The 23,221-nt window shown below is 39.5% G+C and overlaps 1 protein-coding gene across 4 annotated transcripts in view; it reads right to left on the reverse strand.

Moving 5' to 3' along the window:
• The window catches only part of kiaa1549la (KIAA1549-like a), a 104,101-nt gene that overhangs the window by 3,624 nt on the left and 77,256 nt on the right, over positions 1–23,221 (reverse strand). For 3 of the 4 annotated variants that reach the window (XM_030425428.1, XM_030425425.1, XM_030425426.1), the window contains 10 exons: positions 18,036–18,181; positions 12,176–12,300; positions 10,170–10,387; positions 8,395–8,527; positions 6,146–6,387; positions 5,718–5,886; positions 4,100–4,197; positions 1,622–1,767; positions 1,380–1,534; positions 1,193–1,265 (listed from right to left, as the gene is read on the reverse strand). In XM_030425428.1, coding sequence (XP_030281288.1) covers positions 1,236–1,265; positions 1,380–1,534; positions 1,622–1,767; positions 4,100–4,197; positions 5,718–5,886; positions 6,146–6,387; positions 8,395–8,527; positions 10,170–10,387; positions 12,176–12,300; positions 18,036–18,181 — 1,462 coding nt within the window. In that variant the 3' untranslated portion in view covers positions 1,193–1,235. The remainder of the gene's footprint in view (positions 1–1,192; positions 1,266–1,379; positions 1,535–1,621; positions 1,768–4,099; positions 4,198–5,717; positions 5,887–6,145; positions 6,388–8,394; positions 8,528–10,169; positions 10,388–12,175; positions 12,301–18,035; positions 18,182–23,221) is intronic. The other variant, XM_030425427.1, reaches the window with a different exon arrangement.

Genomic DNA, 23,221 nt, shown 5'->3' on the forward strand with positions numbered 1-23,221 from the left:
GCTCACCAGCATTTAAAATAGCAAAATTCCGCAATATTCCAACTTTGGTCCAATTCCATGTAAATTTGTGCTGTTGACCAATAACAAGCTGTCTTGACAGTGCTGATGTTTGCAACGTAGGAGAGCCAGAGAGTCCAAAATAGAGGAAGCTATCATAACCTTTTACTGTAGCTGTGTTGCACTGTCTACGGTGAGTATAAACTGCTCCAGCAAAACGTTTTGTGAATAAACTGTGAACAAATGAGTTTACTATGTGACCGTTAGCAAGCTCATTAGCTCAAACTGCTTTCTGTCTATCTTCAGTAACTCCTTACTGTATGACTTGGTGTGAAGTGGTGAACAATTAACAGTTAGCATGCCAGCCACAGTGGGATACCAGCTAGTCCTGTGAGCAGTCACTACATCATCAATCTTCTGGCTCCACCCATTTTATGTGGACAAGCAAATGTCATTTTGTGGTGTGACAGTAGTTTAATGAAGTTTAAAACCTCATAATTCGGTCTAGTGGCTTTGTGATGCCTTGCTGTCAGCAGAATCAGAAAATTCATTTCAGAGACTCGTTTTTGTCAGATGCTGGCTGTCAATTTTAATCTTCTTTCCAATCAATTAGTATTTGTGAGCAAGCCCCCTTGATCTAATGTAAGGGATAACTCTCCTGTAAACACAGTTCAATACTTTATAACTACATCAGCTTTTAATCAACCTGCACAGATTCAGTTTAAAAATCGTTGACAGTGACTTCAGAATGTATCTGTGCAGGTAAAGCGTTGCCCTCCACTGAGCACCACTGCAGACATTTGATCCTGTCAGCTTTTCACCTGAAGGCTGGTCTGCAATATGACCTCCAAAAGAGATCATGTTTTTGCTGAAATAACTCGCTGAGGGCATCTTAAAAAAAAAAACAAAACATAAAAACGTGCTACTGTGCTACCACTGTGTCATGTCAACAGGAAATGTACAGTTATGGTAGAAGTAATGGTTGTCAACATGTTAGTATGTATATAATAAGTATATAATGTCAGTATATACATGTTTGTTTGTTTGTTTTTATACGAAAGTAAAAAATCAACACAGTCTATTGCATCTAATTCAGAGCAGGACCGATTCCAATGAGAGGACACACAAAAAAACAGATGCCTTGTTTTCCAAACTTGACAACATAACACAGCAGTGCTGAGCTGATCTGACCCACCAAGTTACTGGCCGTTTCCACTCAGTGTCACAGGCAGACGACTTCAGCAGATGGTTTCAAGATGACGTGAGTTCTGCAGGGAGAAGAGAAGGACTGCTTCACACACTGAAAAATACTGTTACAAAAAGGGTTTGCAGCTTTTAGAGTCTCGTGTCTCTTTATGACCTGGAAGTTTTACATGTCTCACCGGTGTGTCGTTCCACTGCCGCGGCAGGTCTTCTGGCTCAGGTGGGTAGGACATCCAGGACGGGCTACGGTATGAGGATGGCGGTGACATGACAAAGTAGTCTGAGTAACCCGGACGGTTGGCTGATATAGCGTACACTGCTGTTATTGGGTTTCCTGTGAGAGGTGGGAGAAGATGGATTTAGCCTATGACTTTACTTACATCTACCGTCTTCATTTCAACACACAGCCTCTCTGTCTCACCTGAGTAGGTGGAGATGGACTGGTCAACGGTGACAGCAGGGAAGGGGGTCCTGGACAGCGGCAGGTACGGGGCGCCGTTGTGCTGCTGGGCCTGCAGGTCTGACGCCTCCGACACACGAGGCTTCAGGCTAACATCAGGAGTGGAACTGCCAGTGGAGAGGAAGGACGATAAACAAATAAGCACTCATTTTACAGCAGTACAAAACTAAATCAAGAAATAAATGAATGATGATAATGATAATTCTAGCATACATCAAATTTTTAGATGCAACATTTTACAGTGTTCAAAAATGTGACTAGTTTGCGTGTGTGGCAGTTGCAGTTTAGGTTGAAACACACAATTGAGGGTCAATTACAGGTGGAGCACTGAAAGGGTTTGAAGTGTCTGAAGTATAATCGCTGAAAGCATTCAGTTTGAGCCCTCAAAGCAGCTGAGATGTGATTCTGTATGCGAGACCTGTTCAAGATGAAGCAGTTGGAATTTCATTTAAGAAGAGGAAATACAAGCGATATCACTTAAAGTTGAGGGGGGAGAGATATTATTTGATAGTTGAACTGTCAGTTGAAGTGTTTGACCTTTCAGCTGAGGAGTAGAGCAGTGTATGTGTTTCCTTTCAAAACAAACACAGCACCAGCAGACAGAGTACCAGACGTAGAGTACATCCATGTATAAGATATATTTCATCATATTGCATTTTCCTTTTAACAAATGTTTTAAGTAAATATACCAAAAACATTTTAGCCAAGGTCTGTGAGTTTCTTCTTTATAACATGCAGTACTGATGCTTTGTAAAGATATACTGCTGAATATATTCACATATTGTTTTCCCACAGAAAGACAATGATCTACATTTATTTTTTGTCCAGAGACAGTATATATAATAATATAATAATATAAAATATAATAGTTTAATTTGTATGAAAGGTTGTATTATTTTTAGGATAAAAATATAACCACACACTGTACTCAAGGCAAAAGTCTGGTTGATATCACTTGTTTTATTTTTTAATTTTAAAATAAAATTAACATTTGACACTTGTCAATCTGTTATTGTTTTAGAACGGAGATGCAACTCACAAAAATTTCTGGAATGTAGGAAGTTTTAGCAGCCTTAGTTTACAGTCACTTAGCAGAAACATCTCTGGAGGTGTTTTTATGCTGATTACATGATATGCATGAGACAATTAATCTCCATATATTTACATTTCCCCACTTTTGATCAACACAAATAATTAAAGGATTCAGTATCTCCCTGGAAGAATAGTTTTCCTGGCAATAAAGAAATTATTTCAGAAACTAGACCTCCATGTCAGGTAACAATTACAGAAATATATCTGACTTTATTAACAAAATATAAGAAATCCTAATAATTGAAACATTTGAGAAATTCTTTTTAGTGTCTGGTTGAAATGTTGGGGCACTTTGGGTCATCAGACTCATGACCTCCTGTCTATGTCCGTGTTCCACAGACCGGTTATTGCTGTATGTGTAGACCCGTTTTTCTGTTTTTAGTGCGACAGGGGTTCAGCGGTTTTATTGTTAAACTTTACAGCCTCTTCTACATTGCAGCATCCTGCTCTCACTATAGAAGTACTAACCCTACATGTCACACTACAGTAAGAGACTGGAGGACAGATGATGTCACTGCCAGGGATCAAGACCATAATGCACTGTGCAGAGTAATGTCTCACAGTGCATATAAAGAGGAATTCAAATGCTGCACTCTCTCTCCCGGAGACTACAGAGGAACTGATGTATGACGAGCTGACTGATTTACTACTGAAACATTTCTGAGTCCGGTTTTAAAGCAAGAATAATGGTCAAGCACCTGTTGTTTCAAAATGTCAAATTCAGAATGTCATTATTTCTATGCATTTTCATTATATGCAAGTCATTTAATAAATACATTATATTTTAGTGTTTTTTCTTGCAGTGTTGAGTTTGTCCCAGTCAGTCTGCAGTACCCTGCAGCTGGAACATGTCTGCCTACTGAGTGGTATTTTCTCTCTGTGTCCACTAGATGGCAAACGTGTCCCTCCACATGAGCCACAGCAGCTCAACAGTGATCACTCTCTGCAGTGCTCAAGTGCCCAGCAACATGGTGCACACAGCAACAGCATTTAAATGAAGAAGCTGCTCAGTTCAAATGATGCAGCCTAACATACGGGCCAGAGAGAGAGAAGTGAAAGGCGTAGATAGAGAGTGAGTGTGGAGGGCAGTCAGTTCAAACGATGCTCATTACTATTCCGTAGCGTTTTTTCACTGTTCTCTGCTAGGAAGTGATATATTTATCCGACACAGTGGTTGGCCACAGAGCTACATTTTGATCAGCTGAGAGGTCATACAGGAATGCTTTTAAATGCCACAAGGGAACAATTCCTCGAAATTTTATCTTTTGATTTAAAAAAAAATAATTGTTTTTTATGTATTTTATCATTGAAGCACCTGTAGTCTGGATTTGTGAGTGTGGGTGTTACCGTCGTAGTGAGGTCCCAGGTGGTGGTCCTGGTCTTGAGGGGATCAGTGGCGGGGGAGACCCAATGCCCATATCAGGAAGCTGTGTGAACCGGAAACCCTGCAGAAGGTCACAAATTTCATTTAGACATATATTTAGCTACCATCTGGACCCTGTTGTGTGAGTATAAAATATAATATTAAAACGAGCGAAAGCCAAAATCCACAAAGTGGAAGGAACAACAAGCCAACACTGACAAATAAAGAGGGCTTCAGAAATCAGACAGGTCTCTGATCAGAGCAAAACAGAAGACACAGATTCAAGCTGCGTGAGGCAATTGTATTTGTTGGTGGGTGTTCAATCCTGTGTCACTTTAATCTCTGCAAAGCTTCTCTCTGACTGATCAGCTGTTGGCAATGCACACACAGACAGCACTAACGACAGCTTTTCTGGATGTCCAACCTCTTTGTGCAAGTCTGTGTGCAAACATTTCACTGGATCTAGTGAGTGCTCAAACAATTTAAGGTTTTATGGAATGTTGTGAATTTGCAGAACATTCAACATAGATACAGATAACAAGATTTAAACATGATGACACCCCATATGCATGGGCACCTATATTTGCATGACTTTAACAAGCTCATAGAGGGTTTCTTTATTTATTTTTTACCAGTGCTGCTAGATAACCTCTGACTTGCTCTGTATGGTTTTTACATGCATAGCATTATGCTCTGGTCATTTATTGCCCTTATGACATAAAAAGCTGCAGTGCGGATTACCTTACATACTACACTTATTTACAATTTTAAAGTACTTGTTCACATTTTGTGCGACATTGTACTTAAAAAAAAATGTAGAAATGTAGAAATACTTGTTCTTTTTCCATAACCCTTTAAAGACTTAGTGACAGCAACTTGGTTCCTATAAATAATGCCATGAAAAGTTAAGAAGCATTAGAAGTGAAAAATTAGCCTGACATGGATCTCCTACTTAATTTACTCAATTTTACTCTCTTTTTAAGATTAATTTGGGGCTTTTGGGGACAGAGGAGGGGAAGGCACACAGCACAGGGCCACAGGCTGGAACCCAGGCCACTGCTAGCCACTTTTATTTTAATACTTTAAAGCTACTATTATATTTTTGGTAAAAAGGTGTCTGGGAAATGTGAACCTACAGAGGATCATTTTCCAACTCTAAAGTTCCCCTCAGATTGTTTTAGTACCTTTTAGTTAATCGTTTCGGTTGTACGACCCGCAACTAAACAGTTTGGTTCAGTCTCACTGCTCTCATCAACCCTGTTTCCAGCAGCAGCATGCAGTTGTTTTTAGTCAGTTCCAATAAACTGTCTGTACATTACCTGCCAAGCCCCAAACAGCAGAAAGACAAAGTAAGCAAGTTTCTGTTGAACATAGCGAGGCATTTAGCTGCTCAAGAGCCAAATATTTCCCTCCCTGAAATTGTTGGTGACCAGAGCAGAGCTAAAGAGAGTAAATATTACTTAATAACTGGAGGCAACTGTTTGCTAACACTTTAGCTACATAGACCATGTACAGAAAGTATTGTTTATATAATCTGTCATAACTTCATTGATGATATTGTGAGTTTAAAAAGTTCAGCCATCTCCTCCTCCATGGACTCACTGGTTTGGGCAAGCTACACTGGTGCATGTCTTCATAGCCTGTGCTCCTCTGCCTGCCTCCACAGGGATGGTTCATGGTCCCTGGGGCGCTGGTCACCCCGTCACTGTAGTGGCTGGTGTGGGATGGGTTGTAGGCTCTGTGGGCATGGTGGTGGTGATGGTGGTGACTGCTGAAGAGAAAGACAAAAAGAAAAAAAGAAAAAAGTTAAGTCAACAGATTCACACCTACTCTCTTTACTTTCCCAGTGTACAGTGCATAATCAAGTCGACATGTTAAGAAAAATCGACTTTTTGAGAAACTGCTTGTGTGGGATGAACACTGGGATTTCAAATTGTGTCTCAGCGCACATCTCTTTTTGCTTTCTTACACAACACTGTATTCATGCAGATGTGCTAAGAAATAAATATTATATGAAAACACAAGTTTACTTGGTTGGAGGAGAAGGAGGGTCATGGTCCGGAGGTGCCAGGCTGAAGGCGTTGCCTAGCAACATATGCATCTGCGTGCGGACCTCGTCAATGGATGGCTGAGAGCTGAGTGTGGAGGAGTCGGAGCCGCGGTGAGCTTTCACCCCCAAGCTGCCGTTCCCAGTGCCAGTAGATCCACCTCCGTAACCCAGAGAGCTCATCAGACGGTCCACGTTGGTCTCCTCAAACGGTTCTGGTTCACCCTGCAGAGCAAACACACTCTCAGTTAGGATGACAGGGGTGCATTCATCAGCTTGTAAATTAAGTGATTAGGACATGGAAAATGAAATCGCTCGCGTTCCTGACAGACCAGTTCTCCATATCTGACCACTGTATCAAACTTCTGGATTCCTCAGAATCAAACGCTCTGAGCAATATATGAAGGATTTTGGAGACGATGGTCTTATCGGATCAGACAGAAATCTTACTTAGAACAAAATGTAGTGCACACTCATTTGCCAGTTTATTAGATGGTGATGCAAATTAAACTGTATTTCCTTATACAGCTTACCCTCACTTCACTCACTGAGGGAAGAAAATGAAACCCCAGAGAATACAAAGCAATACATTCAACTGCACCATAAACTACATCTCCAGATTGATTACAACATTGCATCAAACGCCTTTCAAAAACAATAAAAGTGAACATTATTACCTCTTTAAAGGAGGATTTATTGTAGGAAAGTTGTATTAGATTTATTAATTCACCGAACTGCTTGTTTCCAACCTTTTTAGTCTATAATTCAAGGATACATGTTCAGAATGTTAAATGGATTTAATAAGTAATTAATAGGGCTCAATCTTCGGGCTTCATGCTACCATTTATTCACAACACACTATAGGTATTTATGTATCTTTGATTTCACTGCTCACAAATTGAAAACCACTGTTTTATAGGAAACATGTAAGATACAAAATCACATAAAAGTTGTGAGCAGGTAGTACCGGGAGTTAATCCCACATAATTTTTAATCAGAATATTTTCTAAAATTTACAGAACATTAAAATAAAATATATGTAACGAAAACTTCAGACACTAATTTTGTCATTTTTTAATAAAATTGCAAGGATTTATTAATATGGAATCTGATCCTCTTATCACAATAGGATTCCAATAAAAAATGATGAATGGTAATGTTATCTAAAATCAGGCAGCATGAGCGCATACTATACCCAAACACACAGAGCACAAAGCCGCAACACATAAAGCAGGCAATCCAGCTTTAGTCACAAACCAAGATAAATTTAATACTGTAAATACTTAGTATCTACAATAGGCTTCATATACGGTAGCAACAATCCTAAAGTGTGCACAAACACACTCTGTTCTTCATGTGCCGTTTCAAACAGTTGCTGCATCCAAGGCTATTAACCGCTATCCAGCCTCCCATCTGAATCCATGAATAGGCTATAATCATATTCAGAGTCATTGACATTCAGCTAGGTAGCACGGTCGCTGCTGTTCCCGTGGTGCAGCAGAGCAGCAGCGTAAAGAGATTCTGCTCACAGTCACTCTATCTGGCCCCATTTTATCTCCTTCTCTTCCACTCTTTCTTTCCTTTCTCCGTCTTTTTCTGCAGAAAGAGGAATCACTTTTTCTCTAATCTTTTTGTCATTTCCTCCCTTTCCATCTGACTTCCCCTGTCTTTATCTCCCTGTTTGCAGGTTTATAAAGTTCATCGAAAGGTGATTTGTTAATCTTCTAAGTGTGAGCTGGGAGTATCAGAAGGAGGGAAAAGGAGAGGAAGGAAGGATTTAAGTTATAAATGCTCTCAGAAGATTATTTTATTAGTTTGACAGAGTGGCAGAGCTTTTCTTTGCCACAACCACCATCTATTTGGAAGAGGAAGGATCCATCCATGGTTTCAACAACGCTCTGTATGACTCACCTGGTCAGAGGTCAGGCCTGAGCTGCTATATTACAGTTTATTATGGGATCCAACTCCAAAATTCTTCAAAGCTTTGCATGGTCTTGCCGCTGGGTATCTTTCACAGTAAATCCCTCACATCTTCCACTAACACAACCTTGGCTCTCGTAAAACCCAAGGGTATTAGAGGTCTTCCAATCATTTCTAAGACTCATCTTTAACCAGTTTTTATTCACTGTAGTTTTCCTGTATCTGACATGTTCTCCTGTATACTGCTGAGTTAATTTCAGGCTCGCTCACTCGCTTTTCGTCAGAAGGTCCAAGACTCATTGAGTTACTCACATCATAGCCATTGTTGCGGATGCCCCTCCTGGATCTTTCTCTCAGCACCAGCAGGTCCATCTCTGTCTCTACTGGGCTCGGGCTGCTCAGAGACTGACGGCTCCAATAGGCAGGCTCTCGTGGGTGGGAGTACCTGAGGAGAAACACTTTAATACTAACTACAGCTCAGGGCCATGCTGCAGCTACTTCGGTTGACACTCATGTCACATCATGTGATATTTTTTGGGAGGATTTGAGGGACACACAATGCAACACACTCTTACTTTAGCTGGTTACACGAGGAGGCATTTACTTGAATAAATCTATACAATTCGAGAAATAATAATAATAATGAAAAACTTGGAGGTCAAGTTGCATTGGGAACAGGGCTGCAATTAGTGATTATTTTCATTGGAGATTAATCTGTTGATGTCTTTATTTACCCACAAACCAAAGATAGATAGTCAGTTTACTGTCAAAGAGGAGTAAAGAACCCAGAAAATGTTCACATTTAGGAGGCTGGAAGATTCATTCACATTCAGACCTTTTTTCTTTAACAAATTGCTCAACTGAAAATGGTTGATAATAAATGTAATAGTTGACAACTGATCGATTAATATTTATTCGTTGTAGCTCTAATTGGGAGTTTATGAATGGGATACCAACTGACACAATGATGTATTTATGATCCATGTTATAATTATATTTAGTGTTTTTTTATGATAATGTTTTAGATAGTGTTAACAGGTAAGACCTAAGGATAACTGGAACATTTGTTTGGTCTTGCCCATAAACAAAACAACTGTGGAGTAAACAGTTGTGATTTATTGCTTTACTGAAAGAAGCCAAACTTTTCTGAGATGATTATTTGTGTCAAACAATACATTTCATTTACAGTGTAACTGAATATAAAACCACAAAACATCCGTTTGCCTTGTATCGCATGATTTAAATGGAATTTAATGGACATTTAGGTAAATTCTTATTTTTACATTAAAATTCTGGCACTGTGATGTTTCTACAGTTTAGGTCCCAGATATCATTGTATGTGTTTCTATGATTTTCTTAGTTGAGTTTTAGAGAGAAAATAAATGTTTTTCTGTGTCTGAACAGCAGATATAAACAGATTCATCATCTGTGCAAAGGTTGAATGTGTTTCATCAGCTAATGACAAGGAGAAGCAAAAAAGACTCTGTATTAAATGTAAAATACTAAATATCACCCCTCACTACTCAATCACTCCTTATGTGTTGCTTAGCAACTATAGTCTACTCTACTCTACAGCAGAGTTAGAATTCTTGGTGGAAAAGTACAGTTTTTTTAACATTTAATTATTACTGATTAAACAAAAAACGAATAATTAATTCATAAAACTGTTTAATCAAAGTCAGATGAATTCTGCCAACACCAGTCAGCTGTACAGCACTTTGTTTGATAATTTACTATCTAAAAATGATTAAATGAAATTGGACAAAAATATAATAATTTTAGTCGGTTCAATAATGAAATAGGACTTAGCTCTGATCGTGAAGTCCGATCCTCAAATTTTGGGACTGTCAAGCATTTCTATTTAACTGTCATAACGTGTAGTCAGATTTTGTCCCATGTCTGCCATCATCTGAAAAGATCTCTCTGGTTGTTTTGATTTGTTGATTTTAACTATCTGCAGTGCAGTGAATGCCAATGAAGCCTGTTATTAAAAGGACATTCATACGCAATTTATAAAAATCAATATAGGCAATCAATATTATTTGTAATCATATAAAGGTACAAGCACAGTGAAGTCTACTCCATACCTTTTATGACATCCCGCGAAGGAGGCCCTCTTCTCCTCTGCGGTCATCGGCTCCTTGACCCCGTCATGGCGACTGTGCCTGGTGTCACGGTGACCATACCCATGGCTGCCGCTCTCAGACAGGGAGAATTCGCCGTACCCTTTCCTCCGAGCCTTTTGACGCAGTTTGTTCCTGTAGTGCTCGATGTCTGACTTCTGCTTCAACCCACCATGGTTTGCCTGCAAACAATTCATTCAGGTTATGATCTCAAGAAGTCATATTCTCCTGGAACCATACACTTAGAAGCAGCCATTTAAGTGTTGTTTGAATTTTTTTTATTAACTTTTTTTTTGTTTTTTAAAGTTCTTTGTTGTTTTCTTTCCAGTGCTAATGCAGATCAATGTGTTTGAACAAACATTCCTTACAGCTCAATAATCTGAGAATGTGTCACACCCTGAACATGATCTTTTTTGCTAATGTGCACAAATCAATTGCAGATGAACAGGAAAACTGGAGAGCCCCTGAGGGGATTTTCTGGTCCTATATTAATAGATTGAGGGATACTCTATCATCAGGCTGTGTATTGCTGTGTCCTTTGCTGAGAGCTGCAGAGAGTTTGAGTTGGAATAAGGACAAAGAGGAAGAGGAGAGTGAGAGGTGACAGGCTGAGTGGGAGAAAAGTGAGGCGTGAGAGACTAGATGAGGAGAGGAGGCATAGTGTTCGCAGAAACAACGGCTAAATTCAGTATCAGTGTCCCAGAGGAGATGTTATGATAATACTACAGCACAGGGCAGAATAAGCGGTGCCTGAAACTGTAGAATGTAACACAAAGCAGGGGTTCACAAGGTTTTTGTCTGACATCCTAGTCAGAGGAACTGAAATACCCGATCACCAACGCCACCCCTCATACTCCAAATGTCTTCCAAAAAGAGGATTTGATGCTTATGGATATATATAGATGGGTGTTTTTTACAATTTGTTTGTCGTACAACTTAACTGTCAGTCTTTGGGGTTTTTTGGTCAAGTCTACTTTCTTAATACTAAACCTACTATTTCAACAGTCCAACAGTTAGCTTGCTATTTCAATCATATACCCGCTAGTTTTATCTATTACCTAACACTTACCTTCCAAAAGGAAATTGTGTTTTTGCCCTTGTCCATTTGTTGGTTGGTTGGTTGGTTGGTTGGTTGGTTTGTCAGCAGGATTACATAAAAACTATGGAACACATTTCCACAAAACCTGGATGGAGGATGGGTTCCGGACCAGAATAAACCCCATTAACTATTGGTGCGTATCCAGAGAAAGGGAATGATCCAGGATTTTTCTTTACATTCTTTAACATTGCGAGGGTGTCAGGTCAAGTTTAGACCTAAAATTCATAATATTTTTCAACAAGGACTTGCTCTATGGCTGTCCATTATTTCATGTAAAGCATGAGAATTGGTTATTTATCAGATACTACAAAAACATTTTTTGACCATTTATCCAATAATTTCCAAAATAATTTAAACTATTTCTCTATTACTTTTAACTTTTTCTCCACATATCCACTACTTTTAGTCAAATATTTGAACAATGTATCCATTATTATTTTAGCTATATATTTACACTTTTACAGCTGTCTCCATAATTGGATATCCTTCAATTTAAATTGTAATTAAAACATTTCTCTTTCAGACTAGTTGCGTCACAACACAATCTTTCCAATGACCCTATGTCTGTGTATTGTTTAGGAATCACTTACACAAAGTAACAATGAGGAGAAAATATCTGCCACACTGGAGAACAGAATTATAAAATGCTGCTATACTGTATGTATCTGTGACTCATGATGGTGACACTGCTCTAGTTTTTGCTCCGCCTTATACAGTCAACACTGTTAACTCACCTAACAGCTGAGTGGGCTACAGCCTTGAAAGTGCGTGTATAGTATTATGTATGTACTGTATGTGTGTGTGCGTGTGTGTGTGTGTGTGTGTGTGTGTGTGTGTGTGTGTGTGTGTGTGTGTGTGTGTGTAGACTCACCTCCCCGTTGATGACCACAGAGTCTTGGCTGTGGGATGAGGAGGAGGGGTAGGAGTAGGTTGGCTGGGCCGTCATGGGTTTGATGGTGATAAGACGCAGGGAGCCCGAATGGTCCTCATAAGGGTCTTATAGGAAGAGGAAGACAAGTAGGTTGGAAAAGAATAAGACAGTCCCTCCAGGAGGATGTGATGTTGTTATCATAGGAATCTGTCAATTATGACAGTTTCTCACAAACTGGAAACTTGTGTCCAAGAAGCCCTAGAAGGGGTGTCTTACCCTCTGTTTGAATGCATGTAAGGTTGGGTTTTAGGATACCTAGAGCTGTGTGTACTGCATCCTTTTGGTCATTCCTCAGAAAGGAGGTGCAGAGAACTTAGGGAAAAACACTTACTGAGAGTTGTGAAGATTGACTGCATAGTAACTATCAAGCTAGAGTTTTGTTTTTTAATCAGCATTATATTATGTTTGTTTTCAACCCATCTTTATGCTGAGCTTAGCTGACTGTAGCTTTTTTATTGAATGAACACATATGGGAGTGGAATCAAGCCTCACATAACTCTCAGCATAAGATCAAAAAAGTCAAACTATTCCTTTAAAGAGGGATAACTGCTTCTCCTCAGACAATTTTTATCAGTAAGTATTTAGTTGTACCAAATTTTAGATGTAAGCAAATTATGTTGCTGTAGGATTTCAGAAAATTGAGTTTGAAATTGAGCCTATTGAGGGCGTGCATGCCTGATGATTGGCGATGCTTGCTACAGTATGTGCAATTTCTGTTGTAGGTATGGATAATATTAAACACAAGTTTGGCTCCTATTCTTACATGAAAAAAAGAAAAAGTCATGTTCAAAATAAGGTAAGGTAGCACCAAAATATGTCAAAACTACCATAGTAAATGAATAATGTGCTGAAAAGAAACAAATACAGTCAGTACCTCAGAATGTAATAACCTAATAGGACTGCACAGAGAGTATGTATGTACAGCCGGTGTGTGTGTGTGAAAGAGGATTTCATATATCTGTACCAGGTTCATCATGCAGTTCTGAAGGTCTGCTTTGTTCCAGGTGTTGTGTCTTCTTTACATGTGTGTATTGGCCCTTGCTATGTTACCAAAACAATGACATGTCTAATGAACATTTAACTTATCATGGCAAATTTCAGATTACAGCAATACACTTGCAGTTTTATGTTGCTTTGCCTTGGTGAGGAAACATCAGCTGTATGACACGTCAGCTGCTTCTTACAGTATATGAGGCTCTCAGTATTTATGTTATTGTGGGGAGTAGCAGATGGACAGCGTGACTCACAGCCTGACTGACATCATATGGCAGACTGCTTCGTTACTGCTTCGGTTACAACAGTCTGCCATTAAACCAGCTCCAAACCCACACTGTCACCATTCATCCAGGCCGCAGCTCAGTCTGCTTTATTTGTTGCTCTTTCTGGCTGCGACAGTTGAGGTCAGGACAGGTGGCGTCACAAGCAGCGGAGGCTGTGAACCACATTGGAAACCACAACACTGCATGTAAATAATGTGCTCTCTGAGCAATGGTGGCTGCCATAAGGTCATTTCCACTACTGTCACAACAGATGCTGAACATCGGTCTGTTGTTTTAATTAAACAGGTAAAATGTTTTTCTGAGATGGCTGAGTGGTGCTGGAATATAGAGTCAGCTCACCATGTGGCCTTATCTGGTTGCTGCTAAATACACAGTAGCATTACTAGAATATAATAACTGCATTTTGCGGTAACTGTTACTAAGGGCAACTTTAACTGTGCAGGAGGAGATAAACATTGTGACTCATTTAACAATCTGCTTGTTGACAGTTTCTTGCTTTAAGTCTGTAGTGATGTACTTATTGCCTACAAGTATGGACATTTTTTATACACACTCATGGCTCGGGTATTATTTTTATTTAACCTTTCTCATACCAGGCAACAAATTAAGAACAATATCTTATTTACAATAATACCCTGGCAAGTATCAGAAGAGAGCTTTATCAGGCTGACATAGGAAAGGTAAAGTCAGTCTAAGAAAAAAATTGGGAAATAACATACTTGGAATTTTCATCTGATTAATTACAGAAAGGCCAGTGTCATTAACATTTAGCTGTACAGTAAAAGGCCAAGGATCAATCTTAGGAAAAAAGTTCAATTTGAAGGTCAACATGATCTTTACTAGGACCTTTGCTGCATTTTATCCTCCTTTTCTCTCACCCTCGCCATTTCTCTATACGGTCAACTGTTAAAGGTCAAGTCCTCTGCAATGTGGCTATAATGAAAATGATATCCTGGAACACATTTTGATTCAACTGTTGCCTTCTTTTTATACTGAATTGACTTTTCAGGCTTGCGCATATCAGCATATGGAAGGTGAGTAATAGAGGCAATTATTTTTGGGCCTTTTGGCTTTATTGATAGCACAGCTGAAGACTTGGACACGACACAGGTTGAGAAAGAGGGGGAGTGACACACAGCAAAGGGACCCGGGCTGGGAGTCGAACCCGGGTCCGCTGCAGCGAGGACAAAGCCTCTGTACATGGGAGGCCTTCTCAACCAACTAAGCTAAATGGAGCCCCAATAGAGGCAAATCTGTCTGATTCAGAGATTTACACGACCCTACAGCAGTGATGCACTCAAATATACCAAGAGATCAACCTTTGACCGACCAAAGAGCTTTTATCATCACCTTAGATCATTGACACACTAACTACATTATTTATAAATAATAGGACAAATAACATGAAGGTGGTAATTAAAATTCTCAATTAATTGCGTGCGTGCGTGTGTGTGGGGGGGGGGGGGTTGATGAGTATGCCACTGTGTATGGGACATTTCATATGCATTACATTGCTACTTGTTACTTGTTCTTATTTGTTGAGGGATGTTTGATGTTTTCACATATGTTGTATATTTGTGTTTCCTGCCAATGGGACTGCAGATGTAAATTGGTCATGTGCACATGACAAGTGTTATTCTCTGCTTTAAAGCAAATAAGTGTATTTCTTGACATGCCAAACTATATGTTTAACCAGTCTTACCTTCAAGGACATAACAAAAGCTGAACATGTCAACCAAGACTTCACAAACAGGTTAAAGGAGGCATCTTTAAATCTGCAGGATATGCACTTGTGCCATGCTCTCCTGTTGTATTTCACAGGTGGTTGTGGATGCATATAAATATGTTTACAGATAAAGTTTTTCTTCACCTTCCCCTCCCTATTTGAATGACCTTTGTCTGGTTTATACATTACTTATCTACAATACTTCTTTCTTGTTGAATTTACCTTCTTTGCTTCAAGTTTCCTAGATTTACACTTTATCAAACTCTCATTTCCGTGTTTCTATTGTGCTCCAAACTATTTTTCTTCTGCCACTTTTTTTTTCAGAGAACAGTACTCCTTCTGTCCATCTCGGTTTCTCTGTTAACATTAGTGAGAAAATGAAACAATTACTCATCCTCCTCTTCTCTCCCCCGGGTTTCATTCATTCGCTTGCATAAACACTATAAATCACAAAAATTACTGTGAACATTGGTTTGCTGATGCAAAAGAGATTGAAAATCCCAGCGTCCTAGATTGTCACTGCACAGAAACAAGCTGCAGCGCGTGCAGAGCTGAAGCCAGATCTGCCTGGTGATCTGTTAAACAAGTCCTATCGACGATGCGGTACATTTACTGCTACCATTGATAACAGGTACTCTAGACAAAACCAAGTGTAGCTCATAATCCTACATTTGAATAGGAATCTTAATCAAAGTATAAATAGGGCTACCAAGTATCATTTCATTGGGCCCTGGAGAGGGAGCTTGTAGATGAATACTCCAAGCACTAGAACATCATTTTTGATTAACCAATTTATTTAACCTCTCTGTCCTTTCAAGAAGACTATTATTAGAAATTAATGTTTTGCAGTAACGTGTTGTACAAATTCAAAGAATTTAATTCAAATCCTAGTCAAGAGCTTATACTCCCCAAAATACCAAGTATCAAGCTGTGTGCAAAATTTCGTTAATCCATTATGTCTAATGTAGCAGCCATCATACATGGATACATTTTTCACTATATCGTACATCTGATACCTTAAATGATAAATGGAAAATGCCATTCAGTAGTGTGCTCTGTTGCTGCTGTAACCACACCCTACAGTTTATTGACACACCCCAGACTTATAAATATCACATCACTGCAGCAAAGTTTAACTACTTCAGCTTTACAGCTGCTGAAGTTACTATTGAAATCTTTCAAATGTTATCCACAACATTGGAAGCATCTCCTGCATGTGTAATATGTTCATAATAAGAATTCGTTGTTGTTTTGTAAAGATTAATTTTTCAGCTCAATAACAATTCAAGTTTGAGGGGGATAGGAAAAGGAAGACTTTCTGTAAGTCACAACAATTTCAGCTTGACTGACATATTAATCATGTCTCTTGCAGTGTGGTCCCAGCAAGATCTGGCCCCACTTTCAAATATGACTTCCTGTGTGAGGTTTATAAGTAATAAGTAATTAATTCAGTAGTGGTTAATAAAAAATTTAGCAATGCTTTCGCATGACCCACTATTAATGTCTTGCTAACATTCCGTCTTCAGAATAAATGGGCGTGCTAGACAACTAAAGTGTCTGAAGGAGGATAAAGACCGCCTAAAACACATAAACTGGCCGCCCAGATTTTACTCTCAGCAATAAACTTCAGCAAGGAGCATTAGTAAGAAACTAATTCATCATTAATCAAGCTAGTATTACAGATTAAAAAGTCCTTTATAAAGACCTTCTTATAAAAACTACCCCCCATCTACTTGTAACATTTTCACTGCAGTACTGTCAAATCCTGGTGTTTTTCTTTGTGATGTAATTAATAAGTACGTATCAATATGTATTTTCCTGTGTGCTATGTGTTTATGTTTATGTTAGGATGTAAAATCTATTTAGTTGGACATAATTGGGAGTTTGGTTAATATAATCCGCAATACTGTTTTTTGAGGGAAACAGTCACCCTTTTACTTTATTACAGCGCTAACTGATTTCAAAAAGTACAAAGTGTATCAACATGTTAACTCCCAGGATGGGGATCCGTCTGAGTGTCTCTGATTTAACAGTGAGTCCTTCTTCCAATGCTGCAGGTTGTGTGGATTACAAGAGCACCTAATTTGACAGTATGCTATCACAGCTTCACTTTCCACCCACACATCTATTTTTCCTCTGTGATTCTTTCAAAAGTAACTTGACGCGGTGCTTATGGCCCAGTCACTGTCAACTGCTGGCTTTTATCTTCATACATCATTTGAGCTTTGCATCCTAGAATGAGGTAATCTGACTTGAAAAACTTGAAATACTGAAACACAAACTCCTGAAACGTCTCTTTTGATTAAGAGCCGGTTGTCCACAGTTTGTGTGTATGAGTGTGTGAATAAAAAAGGCACGTGAAACTATGTGATATGAGTAACTCTGTCATCATGTGGCTGAGTCATTTCATGTATGAGTGTGTTAGCTATTATGTCCCCTTCATGAGCTCATATTAATTGTCCTTCAGTAAAATACATGGTATGAGACAACGAGTGTCTATGTGTATGTGTGTATTTGGGTAACGTAAGTTGCATAAGGAATGTGTGTGCGTGAGGCAGAAGGGTGTATGTGTGTTTCAGTGTTTTGTGATGTACACTAGTTAATTGCTGATGACAGATTTTGTGGTGGGCAAACATAAGGAGTGACAGATTTTCTGTCTTTGATCTATCCATCAGTGTGTCCGTCTGTCTGTTTTGTTCTTTGCTTAATCATTTCTGTCTTCTCCCTCATTTACTCCTTCTCTCTTTCTCTCTTCTAACCCCTTTCCATATTTCTTCCCCGTCGTCCTCCTCACCGTTGGTGCTTCTCTTGTGCAGCTCCTCTTTGCCGTTCTTGCTGCTGCTGCCGGTTGTCGTCCTTCGGGCCGAGGAGCTCTTGCTAGTGTTCAGCTTCCCAGAGCCGTTGCTCGACATCGAGCCATCCTCCTCGCTTGGCAACCGCCTGTAGTATCCATGGCAACAGAGAGAGGCATGGGAATAAGAAGAGCGGGAAGGCTTATGAGTCTCTTGTACACAAAAAGGGCATCACCTCACAGTTAATACTAGTGGGAAAATATCTATTAACTTTAGATAGTTAAGAAACTTATATTAATTGAGCTTTGAATAACTCAGACATATTGGGTGTTTGTATGTGATGTGGGTGTTTGTGTGTGCATTCTGTGTAATGGACAGAAAGCACATTAAAATAATAGAAATTTGGCAAAACATTAGGGGTTCATTTTGTATTAATTAACTTTCACAATCAATCAATTGTTGAATGCTGAAAAAATGAGCGATCACAAACACCTATAAATAACAGCAACCCAAAACGTTCAACAGTTAATTATGGGGGCAATCAGGCCCATGCCACCTCAAATGTCTCGCCTCTGGTGCTCAGACAACAGAACAGGCACAAACAGTGATTTGATTGTGGTTATTACCCGCAAATGAAGCCAACAATATATTGTCTGTCGTACCGCAGCCTGTGTTGTACTGTAGCTCTTTGTCGTATTTTGCAATGATTATAATTTGGGGTTGCAGTTATTTCGGGGTGGATTCTTTTATTCACAGATTTTATCCCATGAAAAACATGTTACATAAAAGCATAGAAACTGTTTGGAAATACAGGACAAATGTAAAGGACAAGTACAGCAGAAACAATCCTGATTTATTTGGGCAACAGCCAAGGGCTACATGTATGCGCACACACAAAAACGCACGCGCACAAACACACACACACTTGACTACAGTAGAGTCAATAAACTCAAGCAACAACATATATGTAGACCTATATAATGCGTATTGTCTTGCCTCACAGACACTGTTATGTGAACCACATACAGGTCCCTCTCTCTCACACACACACACAAACACAAACACACACACACATACACACAGCCTTGAGGCATGTAAGCCACAGCAGCTACACAATGTGACAGGCGTGTCTACAGGTGGTGTGAGATGCACAGATCAGCAAGACCGGACATCACAGAGCCTCAGGCAAGGCTAACGCCCTGTCTTTGTGAACAGATACACAAGTTTACACACACACACTGCAGCCTGAGCAGCGGTCAATGGCTGGCAAAGTCACAGCAAAAATTGTGGTATTAAGCAAAGAGCTGGAGGGATGAAGGTAAAAAAAAAACAGTGTGTGTGTTCTACATAAATCTGTGTAGGAAGGCCAGAGAGAGGAGCAACAGAATCAATAATCACACTGCTGGAAATTCATGTTCGACTCCCTGCTTCTCTTTTTTCTTTGTGCCTCACACATTGTAGTTCTCTGGAGGGTGCAGTGAGCAGAATAAACGCTCTACCTATCACCCATCTCTCCACCTCCCCCCATGGTTAGCATTCAGTCTGCATCTGACTCTGTCTTCAGACAAGTGAACAATCCGCAGCTGAAATCATTGCTGTTGATTCTAACACTTGTTTTAGGTTTCCAGCAAACATCTTGAATCCTGCATCTGAAAAACAGAAAGTGCCAATCACGTCACCTATTGTGGCAAGACAACTCTACAGTCATCAGAACTACCGACTACAATTGTATCACTGTTTTCAGGGACAAGTTAAACTGCTTAAGAAATAAACAAGACTAAACTGAAAAACATTTGAGAAAAAAAGTGCATTTTGAAGAGAACTTTTCAGGGCATGTCAAATAGTAAAAACATCTGTATTCACATACTATGTTTAGCAGATATGTATTCCAGAATGTGAATTCATGTGAACTGTATAGAGATCGGTCGGATATCAGAATTATCAGATATGTCCTTAATGCGTAAAGATTATGTTTATTGGTTTGGTTGTGAATGTGTGTGTGTGTGTGTTTTGCTGTGTATCCATATTTGCAGATAAAGGTATCTTTACTCTTAGGGTCCTGGCACTGTGCATGCTGGTTCACTGTAACACTGTAACAGCTTACTGGAATAGAAAGGAGCCATTGCTCGTATGTTTTGTTTCCCACTACGAGTCAACATGTCAGCTGTTGGAAAGGTTTTATCTATGGCTTTGTTCAAAATCGTTCCCTTATTCACTTATTCACTATGTTTATTGTAATTCCATTCTCTATAAAATGCACAGCATTATACTGTGGGATGGTTAGCAGAAGGCAGCCATGACCTGGGCACTACTTTTTTTGTTCAGTTGTGAAATTTGTGAGGGCACGATGTAGTGGATACATTTACACAGATGTAAGCATGTTAATAATTGCTCCGCTGGTGTCATAGTCAGATTAAATGTCTGAAATATTTTGGTTTGTGACCAAACACCTAAAACAACCTAAGTACATTTCCATCAGCCTCAACAATACATCCTCATTGTGAGCTTTGTGAGCTCTTTCCCTCTCTCATTCTTTTCTCCTGCTTCCTTCATTTTCAGCTGACCATGTGTGTTTACTCCTTCCGTTTAAGTTGAGGTCTAAAGACAGAGGACAACATTCACTGTACAGATTGTAAAGCCCACTGAGTCTTTGTGATTTTGATTTTGGGCTGTATAAATAAAACTGACTTGACGTGACAGATTATGCCACAGTCTTCTAAAGCCAATCATATCGTGGCTGTCAACCTTTAAATCTGGTCTTCTTTCTGCTGCTGTCAGTTGTCATTTCAGTGCAATTTCACCTCTACTGTGCATTCACCTCCAGCTCCCCTGGTCCGCGCTCACCATAGCCCAATCCTCTCACATCCATCAAGATCTCAGCCATTCTCTTCATCCAGTCACCACCACCAGTGACCCATCAGGGGAGGATCCTATCATGCACGGCTTCACTGTTCCCTCAAATTACGATGACATCATGATGGAATCCTACTACCATAGACTATTCACATTTCTCATCTTCACTGCGCACATGTCAAATACTTGTTCATTCATATTAAGTTTCCCTTTACTAAACTGTTTACACGAGTCTGTCTGAAATCACTCCCTTCCTGTACTACACTATGCACTACACTGTATGTATTTCTATGTGAGTGTTTGAATTTTAAGAGTGAAACGTATGCAAACAAAATGTACCTTTTAGATGTTTGAAGGATGATTTCGTTATGTGTAATACATTTAAGATTTTGAAACAGATTAAGGGTGTGCTGGATCTTCCTGGAGTGTCCACCTACGCTCCTATTTGTCAGAATCTTTATTTTAAACCAGGCATGATGGATGCTGCTTTTGTACAATGGTCCAACAAAGGCTTGACTGCCATCGTAGATCTTTACATTAACGACCGCTTTGCGACCTTTGCCCAACTGCAGACAAAATTTGGTCTCCCTTCCAGCCATTTTTTTCGATACTTGCAAGTCGGAAATTGTGTCAGGCAGTCGATCCCTCATTTTGAAACGTTGCCTGAACAACACATCTTCTATGAGCTAATGACCAAACCCCCCACCTCCAAACGCCTGATCTCTCAATTCGTTAATCTTTTTAGTTTGGCAGCCCCTTCTCTCCACATTAAAGAAGCCTGGGTACAGGGGCTGACTAGGATCAAATCTTGCTCTATCAATGTTAGACTTCAACTTATTCAGTTTAAAGTCATCCACTGGCTGCATTTCTCCAAGACCAGGCTGAATAGGATCTTTCCCTCCGTCTCGGCTACCTGTGATAAATGCAAATCAGATGTCGGGACTCTGGGTCACCTTTTTTGTTCCTGCCCTAAGCTTAGGATTTTTTGGCATGATATCTTTAACTTGTACAGTTTTGTATACAGCAAACAGTTGACCCCTGACAGTCTCCTGATAATATTGGCCTTTTCAAAATTTTCTCTCACTCTTCCCTCTTCACTACAACAAGCTCTCATGTTTGGTATGGTCGTAGCAAAACAAGTTATTCTTAGAGACTGGAAATCGGCTTCCCCTCCTTGTTTTAAAAAATGGTTGAATGATACGGTTTCCTGTATTTACCTGGAAGAAATTCGAAATACTTTGTCAGACACTCACCACAAGTTCCTTGAAGTCTGGGGACCCTTTATTGAATACATTCGAAGTGATAAACTTGATCCCCTGGACTAGTTACGCTGGACTATATTATTCGGTCTCATTTTGTTCTGTACCGATTGCATTGTGCTTTGTACATCCAAGCCTCTCCTTGAACTCCCTTGATCCTGGCTCTTTGGACTTTGTCTTGGACCTTAAATCTACCTCTACTCTTGATTCAGTACGCGGACTGACTTGTATGACTGTATTTATTTTTTTAATGTTTATATCACTGTGGGCTGGCAGTTTGTCTTGTTTTGTTTTGTCTCGTCTTGTTGTGCTCTGTGTATTTTGTTGCTCTGCTTCTGTGTGTTTTCTGTGTGGTTTAAACTTAAAAAACTTTATAAATAAAGTGTTCAAAAGAGTGAAACGTATGCACAATAAGTTCCATCAAAATATTTTACAGTGGAAGATAGTGAGAAGGAGTTTCTGGCAAACTAACGCTTGCTAAAGAAAAAAAAAAAAGACAATACAAAGGTCATTTTATAGAAGTGACTGTAGTTGTCTGTATCGAGCCATTTTTCTATCTTTATTGTACGGCTCCTTACATAGTAACCTACTGAGTGTCAAATATTTAAAGGGGATAATTACTGAGTAAATGAGGGAGTGATTTCAGACACAGCCTTAGTTTGGGTTTCTTGTCCGAGTCATCTGTCTTTCTCCTTTATTATCTCCCTTCTCTTCTGATGACACACACAGTCACTGTACATTTAAAGAGAGAAAACACTTGCTGTTTTTACAGTCTTGTTCTCTGTTCAGTTATCACTATAAAGTCCTAGAATAACTGCTTTGTTGTTGTTTTGCTTTTGAAATTTCCCCTCTCAACCCTCTGCACTCCATACTGCACCAGTTAGCGAATGAGATACTGCCTCATTTTCTAATTAGTGTATACCCTTCTTTGAAGAATAGCTCCCCATAAGATATACATGTGCTTTTGTACAGGTTGGTAAAGCTGATTATTGCACTATGCCAGCTCCTCCAGGATTTTAAACTGTCATCATTGTTACATTGAATGGCTCCCTCTGGCGTGGCTATAGCCAGGGTTA

The sequence above is a fragment of the Sparus aurata genome, chromosome 8, assembly GCF_900880675.1.
Source record: "Sparus aurata chromosome 8, fSpaAur1.1, whole genome shotgun sequence".
Classification (NCBI taxonomy): domain Eukaryota; kingdom Metazoa; phylum Chordata; class Actinopteri; order Spariformes; family Sparidae; genus Sparus; species Sparus aurata.